General features: G+C 46.6%; 1 protein-coding gene across 2 annotated transcripts in view; it reads left to right on the top strand.

Annotated features, from left to right (window-relative positions):
• Positions 1-12,628: 12,628 nt before the first annotated feature.
• The window catches only part of SLC22A2 (solute carrier family 22 member 2), a 33,900-nt gene continuing 32,749 nt past the window's right edge, over positions 12,629-13,779 (top strand). For both annotated transcript variants that reach the window (XM_036872055.1, XM_036872056.1), the window contains exon 1: positions 12,629-13,571. In XM_036872055.1, the coding sequence (XP_036727950.1) occupies positions 13,161-13,571 (411 nt within the window). In that variant the 5' untranslated portion in view covers positions 12,629-13,160. The remainder of the gene's footprint in view (positions 13,572-13,779) is intronic.

Genomic DNA, 13,779 nt, shown 5'->3' on the forward strand with positions numbered 1-13,779 from the left:
CTTTTGCCCTACCCAGGTACGTGGGAGTTTCTGCCTTTTGGGAAGTCTGAGTTCTTCTGCCAGTGTTCAGTAGGTGTTCTGTAGGAGTTATTCCACATGTAGATGTAATTTTTTTAATTTTATTTATTATTTTATTTTATTTTTGACTGCATTGGGTCTTCGTTGTGTGAGCGGGCTTTCTCTAGTTGCAGAGAGCAGGGGCTACTCTTCATTGTGGTGCATGGACCTCTCGTTGCAGTGGCTTCTCTTGTTGCGGAGCACAGGCTCTATGTGCACGGTCTTCGGTAGTTGTGGCATGTAGGCTCAGAAGTTGTGGCATGCGGGCTTAGTTGCTCAGTGGCATGTGGGATCTTCCTAGACCAGGGCTCAAAACCATGTCCCCTGCACTGGCAGGTGGATTCTTAACCACTGCACCACCAGGAAAGACCCAACATGTAGGTGTATTTTTGATGTATTTGTGGGGAGGAAGGTGATCTCCACGTCTTACTCTTCCGCCATCTTGAAGGTCCCTGACTCCTGATCTTTAGACCCACCTTGGTCAGTGCTCTTTCTGCTATCCCATGCTGCCACATCCAACATAGTGCTGTGCATGAAAAGGGACCAGGAGATAGTCCTTGCCTACTTGGACTTAATCACAGAAAGATTCAGTTCACAATGCAGAAGATGTAGTAATTCAGGGGAAAGAGATCAGTGGTCTGTGGGGCCTCCATACGTCCTGACCATGAAGCACTGACCCGATTTTTTTCCACCCCCAGTTTTCAATTTGACTGTGGCTATCTCTGGCTCCTGCACAAACCAGCTCAAAATTCGTCACCTGGTACAATGAGGACGTCTCCCAGTACAGAAACATATTTCCTCTTACCGACTGGCAGAGTGGTAGCGTAAGCGAGTAGAGGTGCTGAGCCCTCGGGTGGCGTCAGCAGCATTCCTGAGCCATCTCCCAGAGCTGTGGGCATTTCAACAACGAGCAAGAAGCAGCACCTGCTGTGGCCGCTGGCACTGGCTGTCGGCAAGGATTTGCCCCGTCAGATGCTCAGCAGTGCCGAGGGAGACTCGTGAATTTCGTCACTGGCACACTGACATAAATTGGAGTTGAGCTTGAATTTCACTGGCTGTTTTCTGGCTCGGGTGGTCTTTTCCAACCACAAGCTGCTAGACTTCAAAGACAACAGCTCTGCAGAGTCAGAATCCAAGCCAGGCCTGCCAGTGACCCCAAGCAACCTGTAATTAAGGGAGCATCTCACCAGCCAGGAAGGGCTGGGTCATGGTGGTACATTCCCCAACGAAGAACATTCTGGGGCCTGGTTTCACTCACCCTCTGCTGTCTCACTTATTTGTCAACATGGTGAATAAGAGGCTAAAAAATAGGACCACAGGATTTCAAAATGTGGATTATCTGGTTTTTTCCTCAGGTGTCTGAATGTACTGACCACAAGAAAAGATCCCAGATAAAACTGGATGTTTTCAAGAAGTGAACTTTAACTTTGCATATATTACACCCAATTATCAAATGAACAAAAGCTGTGTAAGGATTTATTTACCATTTGGCAAGCATATGGTCATCCAATCACCAGCACCACAGAAAATGATCAAGTACACAATCCTCTGGGCTTGGCTCAAGGCATTTATTTTTTCACAGGTGAAGGAGATGGAGAGAGAAACAGATACTTTCTTTAAAAGAAAATGTGAGCTTGGAGGGAACATTTTGGTTACTTAGAATCAGCTCAATGAGTATCATTGAAATTTCACAAAAATCTTGGTTCTTAAGTGCATTGGAGACTAACGACTCAAACAGTACAAGCTTGCCAAGCTGGAGTCAGTAGAAGCTACGTTATTTTGAGGGTCTGAGCCCAGGCCTCTGTTGCAAATAGGACTGAGCAGTTAACTAATACTAGCCTGGAGGTTTTATTGCAGTTTCTGTGAAAGAGGCCGAGAAGAGGCAGCAGGAGACCAGGGACGCTATTGCAGGGACTGTCTCTAACTAACTGTGTAGCATAACATCATTTACTCTCAGGCCTTCCACTTCTCATCTCTAAAAGAAAGGATGTGGACCAGTAGTTCTCATCTGGGGACATTTAGCAACGTCTGGGACATTTGGTCATGACTTGGAGTGGGAGGGGTGTTCCTGGCATCTAGGGAGTAGAGGCCAGTGAAGCTGCTATGTGAGAAACCTGGTTTTGATTAGATCGGACTGGATTTCCAACAAGGCAATATATAGCTCAAACATCCTATGGGTCTATAAATAGTTCACTATATTTCATCCATTCCAGATCCCTTGTTTTTAAGTTGTCCCAGATTATTTATCTTCAATATAAGTAATAATTTTCATATGTTACCAAAAATATGCAGATAAGTAGCACTTTTTTAATGCTTAAAAAAGCAACAATAGAACAAAGCCTCCCAGAACAGCCTCCTAATAAATATTTACAATGGCAGTTGGCAATGATTCCACATCTTTCCAGGGTATCATCTATGTCCCAGCAGTAAAATTAATCTTTTGAGAAGCTACCTTAATAGCTGTTTGTATGATGTTTGCTGAATAAATGATTCATCAAATAATGTCTCTGGTGTTGAAAGAAACATGAAGCTTGGGAAAGTCCTAAACTGTGGGAACCAGCGAGGCAAGGACTTCAGTGTGTATGACTGTCATTGTTGGGCTCACGCACAGATTTTTAAAATAAAATAAAACCAAAACCTTTTCCCTACAAAACCATCTTTTCCAATAGAGCCTTTGTTTAGAAGAACACACATTTCTTCACTGACTCCCAACCTTCCCTAAAGCCTGAGTCAGATGCCCCTTCCTTGGTGCTTCTATAGAATCCCATGTAGCATTGAACTTCTTGTATTTTATTATAAATGTTTCATTTGTCTCTCTGGCCCTCTGGACTCTAGGTTCCCTAAAGAAAAGGTCTGTGCCTTGCTCATTTGTCATCCTCAGCACCTAGCTACAGAAGGTATACAGTAGGCACATCATAAATATTAGTTGACACTGGTCAACATGGCAGACTTAGCAGATCTCCTCTGTGATATGCTATCCAGCTCCTCGCACAGGGATATGCTGGATAGAACCATTGACGGATAGAGAGCCAAGCTCCAAAGCAAGAAAGGGATCTCCCTAGAGGCTAGAGTCGTAGCAGGAACTCAGAACCAGAGAGGTGGTTCTTGAGATTCAACATGACTTGAGTCCACGGAATGCCATAAACCCCCTGGTGCTGGGGTTTAATGCTAAGGAAGAACAGAAGTCATGGATACAAGCCCTGGAGGTGATGAGCTGCTGAAACTGAGTTCCCCAAATAAAGCTAAGGGTTGGAGAAAATTCACTGCCAGAAACACAAAAATAAGGAAATCTAAAAAATATTTTTAAATGAGTAGATTTTTAAAGTTTTAAAGGTTTTAAAAGTATGGAAAGGAAGTATTTGATTGTGTGGTGCAAGAATACAAAATTATGTTTAAAAAAAAAAGGAGATTGAAAAGGCACCAAATAGAAATTCAGCCATTTAAATAAAATGCCTTAGACAAATTAAACTGCAGGGTAAGCACAGCAGAGGAGAAATACATCTGGGAACATAACATAGACCTCAACACAGAGAAATAAAGAGATGGAAAATGTAGGCAAAAGTTAAAAGAAATGGAGGAAAGAATGAAAAACTCCAACTTATTTATGAAGAGTCCACTTGAGAGACAGCCGAGAGAATGGAGAAATATACTTGAAGGAAAAATAGAGAATTTTCTTGAATAAGGACTCTACGAGACTTCTCCCCTCACATTGGTGGAGCTGTTGTTCTCTGACCAGGTAAGTCTGCTTGCTGATGACATTACTACAGTCTCAGAGACCTAGCCTAGGAGATTCTGGAAGAGAGTGGCCTAGAAGGCAAATTCTCCCTGCTCTGAGACCACACCCCCAAACGTGATGTCATGTCTTATCATTCTCTGGGACTGTTTCCCCCATCATGCTGTTATGTCTCCGACCAAGCCTGGTTTGGTTTCTCTGCAGAGAGTAGTTAAAGCTTCTTCAGACAAATGACTAGCTTGTGAGAGACGGAACATACACACAGTAATGGCCAGACTGTATAAAGACAGAACTTCTGCAGCCATCAGTTCAGGAAGCCAAATAACAGCCTGCAGCAACCGAACCAAAACAGCCAGAACTTGATTAATAACTGAGAGCATCTCTATTTAGGACCCGCCATAGAAAACGAAATATGCAGCCCTAACCAATCACACGGTTGCCCTGCTTCTGGCCAGCTGCCTCCAGCTTCCCCGTGCCTGCAGGCTCCACCAGGGCATGCCTGGAGCTGTGTCTTTCTCCACTAAGAAGGCTTCCCACTCCTCTGCCTGCCCTTGAGTCTCTGCCAAAATGCAAGGGGCTGACTCCCTTGGTACAGCAAGCTCTGAAGAGAGAGCCTTTTTTTGTCCTCAGTTGCATGGTTTTTGTTCATTTCCACACTTGCTTATTTTAGCTTTTAGCACAAATGAATTTTTTCCTCTAAAAATGAATTATTTCACCCTCTAAAATTAATATGAAGAAAAGAGGTAAATTCTTCAATTTAATTCTCGGTTATACACGATTTTCTTCACACTGTGTTCCTTTCCTGCAGGATCTGGGTCAATGAATATGGCTTGTAGGTCCCCCAATTTACTTCCAGTCCTATGAAAACCACGACCTTAAGCTGTCTGTTCTTTCTATTCCTGAATCAAAGGAACCTAAACTCTGAGATTCGATCTTGAGGAAATCTCAAATGTAAACAAGACACTTTGATCACTTGCCATCATCTTTCATTTCAACCAGAAGTCGACAAGCTTTTCCTTCATCTTCTACTTGAAGTTGTCTTTCTTGGGAAGATGAAGAATTTCTAGAGGAATTAATTCTCTTGGTGATGTACTTGATAATTTTTCTCTTAATAAATGAGGGGCGTAACCCAGAGAGATGAAAAGGACATAGGTAGTAGTTGATCCAGGAACCATATACCTCACACAACCCAGCTTGGCTCTACCTGTATTAATGTGGAAGGTTGAGAGAAAGAGGGGAGAGTTTGTATGTATTTACGCTGTGGTGATAGATCTGTAGCATACAAAGTGTTATGAGGGTCTTTGTGCATGACACAGAAGACTTTGGATTTACAGCTAGCAAATCACTAAGTCCTTAAATTATGATGTTTAAAGGATCCCTAGAGATTTAGTCTGTTCCCTTCTATTTATGGATGGGGAAATTTAGGTGGATGGGGAAATTTAGCCTGACCCCTCCAATATGGAATTCCTCATCATCATTTCACCTAACGAATTTAGAGTGTATTAAAGATTGATGCCTAGATTATTTCATGAGATTTAAAAAAATATCATTAGGAACCAATAGATTTTTAAAATACACATGTGTTTCAATGCATTGCAGTTATTATTCTTGTTGGTGCCCAAATTGTCATGTTGTAGGCCAATGGGAGCATCTTTATGGGCTTCCTTTGCCCTTTCGGCATGACCAGTACTCTCTTATTCTCCAGCCTGACAGGATGTCCCAGCTCTTCATGTTGATTTACTACCCTGATCTGGAATCAGCAGTTTTTCCAAGGAGATGCCCCTCCCTTTCATCTGCTGCACCCCTGCTCTGAGCTGAAGTCACAAAAAAGTTAAGATGTCCTGGGCCCATCCTCTCTAACCAGAGTTCTTTGAATCTCAGGCATGACACTTCCACTGACGAAGCTTATGGCTTTGCTGTGAATTAAAAGCTCTGTTTCTGACACTTTTTTTAAAAAATTAGCTTGGGATTAATTGACATTAGCATTATTTATTCCCTTTGACTCTGGCACACATACCTGTGTGGAAATCCCCACCTCGTAAGCATATGAGAGGATTACAGGCAGTGTTACCCTCAGTGCTCTGGATAAATGGTCTTAAGAAATAATAACTCGGGGACTTCCCTAGTGGCACACTGGTTGGGAATCCGCCTGCCAATGCAGGGGACACGGGTTCGATCCCTGGTCCAGGAAGATCCCACATGCCGCAGAGCAACTAAGCCCGTGCGCCACAACTACTGAGCCTGTGCTCTAGAGCCCACGAGCCACAACTACTGAAGCCCGTGCACCTAGAGCCCTCGCTCAGCAACAAGAGAGGCCACAGCAATGAGAAGCCCGCACACCACAACAAAGAGTAGCTCCCGTTTGCCACAACTAGAGAAAGCCTGTGCACAGCAACAAAGACCCAATGTGACCAAAAAAAAAAAAGAAAAAAAACAAATAATAAGTCAGTTGAGGGGGAAATCGATCACTAATCCAAACTTCAAAAAAAATAAAAGCTGAGAATTATGGAAATGAAAATCTTAAAGATTCTTCTCTTCTCATTCTCCAGTGGCACCCATGTAACATTAAAAGTTATGCCTTCTAGCCAGACCAGGTTCACTATCTCTTTGAAGAAAGCAGTCCAATCAAGTTGACTCGCTCCTGGGTCTTGGTTAAATGCCCACGAAAGTTCAATTGTATTGGGTTGGCCAAAAGGTTTGTTTGTTTCTTTCCATAAGATGGCTATAGTAGCACTTGGTTGTCTTTAACTTCATTCAAAACAATTTTGTTAGATTGTATGTGACAGCTGTCATATCAGCGTGCATTTAAAAGAAGACATCAAAACTGGTGAATTTTTGTGTAGCCATTTTAACATTGAAGATGGAAGGAAAAAAGCAACATTTTTGGCATATTATGCTTTATTATTTCAAGAAAGGTAAAAACGCAACCAAAACGCAAAAAAAGATGTGTGCAGTGTATGGAGAAGGTGCTGTGACTGATCAAATGTGTCAAAAGTGATCTGCGAAGTTTTGTGCAGGAGATTTCTCACTGGACGATGCTTCACAGTTCGGTAGACCAGTTGAAGTTGATAGCAATCGAATCGAGACATTAATTGAGAACAATCAACGTTATACCACGAGGGAGATAGCCGACAGACTCAAAATATCCAAATCAAGAGCTGAAAATCATTTGCACCAGCTTGGTTATGTTAATTGCCTTGATGTTTGGGTTCTACATAAGTTAAGCGAAAAAAACCTTCTTGACCGTATTTCTGCATGCGATTCTCTACTTAAATGTAATGAAAAGGCTCTGCTTTTAAAACAAATTGTGACGGACGATGAAAAGCAGATACTGTACAATAATGTGGAACGGAAGAGATGGTGGGGCAAGTGAAATGCACCACCACCAACCACACCAAAGGCAGGTCTTCATCCGAAGAAGGTGAAGTTGTATATATGGTGGGATTAGAGTCCTCTATTATGAGCTCCTTCCGGAAAACCAAGCAATTAATTCCAACAAGTACTGCTCCCAGTTAGACCAACTGAAAGCAGCACTCGAAGAAAAGTGTCCAGAATTAGTCAACAGAAAACACATAATCTTCCATCAGGACAACACAAGACCGCATGTTTCTTTGATGACCAGGCAAAAACTCTTACAGCTTAGCTGGGAAGTTCTGATTCATCCGCCGTATTCACCAGACATTGCACCTTCTGGTTGCCATTTGTTTAGGTCTTTACAAAATCCTCTTAATGGAAAAAATTTCAATTCCCTGGAAGACTATAAAAGGCACCTGGAACAGTTCTTTGCTCAAAAAGATAAAAGGTGTTAGGAAGATGGAATTATGAAGTTGCCTGAAAAATGGCTGAAGGTAGTGGAACAAAATGGTGAATACATTGTTCAATAAAGTTCTTAGTGAAAATGAAAAATGTGCCTTTTATTTTTACTTAAAAACTGAAGGCACTTTTTGGCCAACCAAATATTTGGACATTAATACGGCGTTTGCTTTGGCAAACAAAACCACATAAAAGTCGAGCTGCCAGATTAGAGAGCCCGGGGCCTGTATGAGCTGCAGGTTCACCCCGACTCAGAAACCAAAAGCCAAAACCAAATTCTCTGCACTATTTACATAAGAAACAATACAGTCTTTAAAGACAAGTGGTGTCTGTGAAGCAGGAAACTGTAGTCATTAACTGCCTGAGTGTTTTAAACATTACTTTTCCCTGCAGCTCTTCAAATGAAGCCTGTGAAGTCAGCCAGGCTGCCCTGTGGTTTGGTATCAGGCACGTGTCTTGTATTTTAACACGCAGCATTCAGGCCTTTTGTGGCCCCCAGAGCTGCCCGCCCACCCCAGGTGTGGAGGCTGAGCTAAGAGGAGAGAGAAGGTGCTACAGGAAGGAGGGACCCCCAAAACCTCAGTCACCCCCCTCGTTCCTGCCCCTTCTAAGAAGCCACCTTGATGTCATGGCCAGTCTAACTCCACCTTCCTGGCTTAAAGGGAATAAGCACAGGACCACCATTTTGTGGGGAAAGCAGAACCAATACGGATAAACAAGATAAGAGATTTTGTCGATGAAGGAAGCCCAGGGAGAGCCGATCAGCCCTTCCTCCGCGGGATGGCAACTGCAGCAGGTTGACAGAGGAGCTGCCTGTCTGCTGGTGTCAGCCCACCCCGGCTTGAGAGGGCAGCACCCAGCTCTCCAGCACCCAGGGGAACCCCACCTGGAGTGATGCTCTGGGACCCGGACTCTGCAAGTTAAGGGGAAACCAGATCACACATCAGGATCATCCCTGGTGGTGAGGAGAAAAGAACACCTGCCACATGCGGAGCTGGGGATGTTTACTCTGGAAATAGAAGATTCTGAGGTCAGAGTAAAGCCATCTTCCAATACAAGAATTTCTGTGTAAGAAGGTTTTAACCTAACCTAGCTGACCCCAGAAGAAAGAATAATGTCCAAGTGTGTGGAAGATTCTGGAAGCCGACTCTTGATGCGTGATGAGGAAGATCTTTCCAGCAATCGGTAATGCCTAACAGCGGAGTGGGATCACCTGCACAGGATGTGTGTGTGAAACCATGTGAGACAGATGTTTCTGAGATATCAAATTGTCAGTTCTGATGTCCTCTGAGGTCCCTCTATCCAGAGGTTCTACAAGTTCATGATTCTGGGTCACAGCAGATCTCCTGCCGCTGTGGCCAATATATGCAGGTGGGCAGCAGGGCAGTGAGGAGGACCGAAGCCAGTGCAGGATGGGGCGGGGACAGGGAGGAGGGAGAAGGTGGAAGGGAGGGGGGTAAAGAATGTCCTGTGGGTGAGGCTGGCGGCAGGGAGCCACGGCACCGGGGGGTCCTGAGCGTTCCCGCTCATCGGCTCTCTGACTCGAGAATAGGCAACAGCTTACAAGTTAGGAGCCAGCCCAGTGACACAGATGCCCTAGGGCAAGGCTGGACGCAGTCTGGTTGTGTGGACTCTCCCTTCCTGGTCCCGCCCGGTCTGCTGCCATCACCCCTGTGACTTGCTTGGAGAACACACAGCCCTCACCACCTTGAGACAACCTGCTTCCAATCATCCTGGTCTCAGGTGGGCTCCAACTTACCTACGTACGGGGCGGCACTGACCGGAGGCCACAACGTACTTTTTCTCTATGTCATGTGTCTACTGCCTGAACGCTAGCTTGTTACTGGGTAGGACTCACGGTTCTTACTGCCTACCTGTCCTCTGGTGGGGAGAGCTCAGAAGTCAGCCTGGGCACAACTGGCCTTCCTTGGTGCTTCCAGAACATAGCATCTGGGGACCATATTTATTTACATTACAAAAGAACCTGATAAAAGATTGAGAAATACTTCCAACACTCATTACAATGAATCATCCGATTTTATGGATTAAGTGATCGTTCAGCATTGGGTCAGATTAGCCTCTCGCCACGCTCCTGAGTGTGTAAGCAGCCCCACAAAGGAAGTGGTAGGTGCCCAGGAGACCAGACTCAGGCTGTAAGCCTGGAGGTACCCCACCGCTCCATTCCCTCCCTCTCTGGGGTTGCTCCCGTTCACTGCCTGTGTGGCTTTGCTGTAGGGTCTGTCCCCTCAGGAGGATGGGTTTTATTGTGGCCGTGCTGTGGGCTTTGCTTCTGTGCTGGTATTTCAATGGAAAAGTGTCAAATGACCAGGCAACCCATTGCTGTAAGTGATCTGAGGTCTTGCCGTCTCCTTATCTGATCATTTACTGTAAGTAATTCACAGTGAGTTTCAACATCACTTCTCCTTGGCAAACGACACTCTTCTTGCCTCTCACCTGGTGCCCTCTTGTTCATGGCATGAAGATCTGGTGTCTTGAAGTGGACCATGTCAATGAGTCAAATCCAGGGTGCAGGTGTTTATACAATTTCCTAATAAGGGGCAGTGAGGACCACCTGGGTCCCTGGAATAGGTGCTGAGTTTTAGGACCTGGGTCACTTTTTAACTCGCCTCCTCCCACATCACTTCTGGCCAATGCCAGAAGGCAGGAGAGGTGTGGGGACACCCCTGCCTCGGGTCTGACTCATCCTTAACTGGCTGGCTGACACTGAGGAAGTCCCTAAACCACTCTGACCCTCAGTGCCCTCTTCTGTAAATAGGGGCACTTACACCTGCCCCATGGGGATGGTCTCTGGATTACAGGAGAGACACGGTTCCTCCAAGGCTCCTTGGAGCAGAATACACGCTCAGCAGACGTGAGTCGCCCTCTTTCCTCCCTTCCTCCCTGTCACGGTCTCTGCCAGCTGCCGGTCCTCCTCTGGTTCCCGCCATAGGCACCTGGGGTCAGAGAAGAGGCTGGAGGTGGAGGTCGGGGAGTAAGACCAAAGCCCCAGCTGGCCATGCTGGACCCCTGGGAGGAACCATAGACCGCCCCAGTCTCCCCGCGTCAGCCACAGCAATGCACAGACCTCTACTGTGTGATGGGGTGTCACCTCGGGGAGCCAGGAGTCTTGTTCTGGTAGTTCTGGAGGCGAGAACTAGGCCATTAGGTTGAGCGCACGTGGACAGGCATATAGAAGATGAATTTGTCCGTCAATAGGGAAGGTCGGGCAGTGAAGCTGGCAGCCTCCAAGGTCCAGTGGCTGTGCGTTGAGGATCCCGTCGAGGGATCCACACATTTGACAGAGGCGGGATGAGGTGAAACCTGGTCCTGCCGATTGTTTCCACCTGGGGAATCATGTCCAGGGTGCTCAGCACCCTTGTTCAGAGGACAAAATCACACTGCGGAATCGCAGACGGCAACTCTTAAGGCAGTGTTTCACTTTATGGAGCTATGGGATTATTTTAAGAGACAATGTGATTTGGGGCTAACAAGAGACTGATAACAAAGAAAAAACCTTAAGAAAAGACGAATGAGACATCCATTAGGGTCACTGAAAAGCTTCAGCTTATTCCTGGGAATCTAGAGAGAGCAGGCTTTTGTTGGGACTTTCGATGGTATTTTGTTGGGACCACTGGTATTTCTGGCTTGCTGCTTCTCCAGCACCCAGTCTGGGTTGTGAGGAGGAAAACTGCCCACTGTGTCACTCTCTGGGCCCGGAGGTCCCGGCCCAGCCTTCCTTCTCTCCACTGTTCAGTGTGTCCTGGCAATTGTTTTATATGCAGCATGCTGGGGTTTTAGTCTTGCTCAGCGGGAAGGAAAAGGAAAAGGTCATCTATTCCATTTTCCCGGAAATGGAAGTTAAAGGTATGTTTTTCTTGCTTGATATCACCATATCTTTTTGCTGGCTGGCATTATTTATCTGTCCTTTATGTTATTAATGGTTTTTCATCTTTATTTGAAAAATCTCTCTGCCTCTAGAGAGCTCCCGAGCAAAGAACCGGAGCTCGTCTCCAGATTCAGGCAACCGGCCGTGGTCTCATCTCTCTGGAAATCCTTCCTGTTATCTGTTACCCAAGACGGCTGTGGGACGAGCCACGGCTCTCAGGGGCTGGCGTTTTTAGTCTGTGACAGTTTATTACCTCAGAAGCCGAGACCCCTGCTCACCACGGCCCACCCTTGGCCTTGGCCAGTCCCGGTACAGTCAGCAATTTAATCCAGTTCTCATTTATTTTGTTTTGTTTTAGCCCACTGAATAGTCAGCAGGTAGAATTGCATGCATGAATCTGTGCCAGAAATACTCCCCCAGCTCTTGGTTCTATAGCGTCTGAACCCACGCACTCAAACTGGGGCCGGGGGAAGCAGGAGTCCCCCCATCCTGCTACCACCAAGCAGAGAACCTCCAGGAGCCTGACAGAGCCCAGAAGAGGTTGACAAGGTCCCCAGAGGCACCCTGGTTCTTGCTTTTTTAAGAAAACAAAGTTTGCAGCTGCAATGGGGAGGGGGACTTCTGTGGGTCACTACTTTTCACCCCATGCTGTTCTACCCACAGGAAAACAGACCCCAACGGAAAAAAAAGAAGAAAACAGGATTAAATTTCTGGTATTTTAATATGCAGATATATCAGCAGGCCACCTTGCTGATGTGGCAGCTGCCCACCGCAGTGAGGATCCTTTCCCCACCAGGAAAGATGTTTGCCTGTTTCCCTTGCGTTTGGATGCACCAATACCATCCTAAAGAGCCGCTCCACCCCTGACCACAGGCAGAAATAACTAAGACCAAAAAACAGCGGAATGAGACCACTCCTGCCTGCATTACACTTGACCTACATGTGTGGAGAACATTTTATTCTTTCCTCACAAACAGGTCAAGGGGTTCCAGGGTTCAAAGGCAAGAATGCCAAATTGTCATTCTTTAAAGAGCAGAATTATAAAATCTTGGAAAAATCAAAACAAACAGCCCCAGCAGGTAGCCCGAGTGCCCCAGCTGTTGTTTGTAGAAAAAGCCCAGCGATAGAATTTGCAAACCACCTTGAATCCAGACCAGAGCTCTGACCGGCAGACCATGATTCGCATCGTACCCAGCGAGCAAGGCCAAAACTGTGTGTGTTTCCCTGCAACACCTTAGTGAAAAGGTTGGCTGTGTGAGTGAGGTATGAATGTATTAATTTCCTGGACACTCAGTTTACTACAGAAAGATCAACAGGGCTGTGATATGTGACAGTGCTCGGATTTCTCCCCGTGTGGTACAGAGGAAGGATTGTTTGCGGGGCCGGCATGAGGTAGGGACCCACTCACCGGAGGGATGCTACGATAAACACAGCATCTTGCCCTGTGACTTGCTCGGGGAGTTTCGGGGGAGCGGCTGGACACACGTGGCCGGGGAGGTGCGTGGCTGCGAGTTGGTCCGACCAGTAAAGGTCTGGACCAAAGGCTGGTCGCTTTCTAAAATAAACTCACCCTTTGACTTTTGGTCGGGGTTGTGCTGAGCCGGGCCCAGCCTCGTTCAGTGGCGTCTGAGCAGCGCAGGAGGCAGCATTGGGACTTCTCTCCCCGGAACAATGCCGACGGTGGACGACATCCTAGAACACATAGGGGAATTCAACTTTTTCCAGAAACAAACATTTCTCCTCCTCGCTCTGCTCTCTGCCGCCTTCACCCCCATCTACGTGGGCATCGTCTTCCTGGGCTTCACCCCGGACCACCGCTGCCGGAGCCCCGGGGTGGCCGAGCTGAGCCGGCGATGCGGCTGGAGCCTCGCCGAGGAGCTCAGCTACACGGTGCCGGGCCCGGGGCCCGAGGGCCAGGCCTTCCCCCGCCGGTGCCGCCGCTACGAGGTCGACTGGAACCAGAGCGCCCTCGGCTGCGTGGACCCGCTGGCCGGCCTGGCCGCCAACAGCAGCCTCCTGCCTCTGGGCCCCTGTCGGCACGGCTGGGTGTACGACACGCCCGGCTCCTCCATCGTGACCGAGGTAGGTGATCGTGGGACTTAGAAGGGATGGAGAAAGCAAATCGTGCAGTTTTTCTTAAGGAAGAACCCAGGGAGGGCCAGATGTGCTCTTTGGACTCTAAGTATCTTATAAAAAATAAACAAATAAACAAACAAATTAATTAATCAAGTAAAATCAAATCCTAGTTTTCAAAAAAACATACAGCCTCTTATTTGTCTGGGGTGTGAGC

The sequence above is a fragment of the Balaenoptera musculus genome, chromosome 12 (assembly GCF_009873245.2).
Source record: "Balaenoptera musculus isolate JJ_BM4_2016_0621 chromosome 12, mBalMus1.pri.v3, whole genome shotgun sequence".
Taxonomy (NCBI): domain Eukaryota; kingdom Metazoa; phylum Chordata; class Mammalia; order Artiodactyla; family Balaenopteridae; genus Balaenoptera; species Balaenoptera musculus.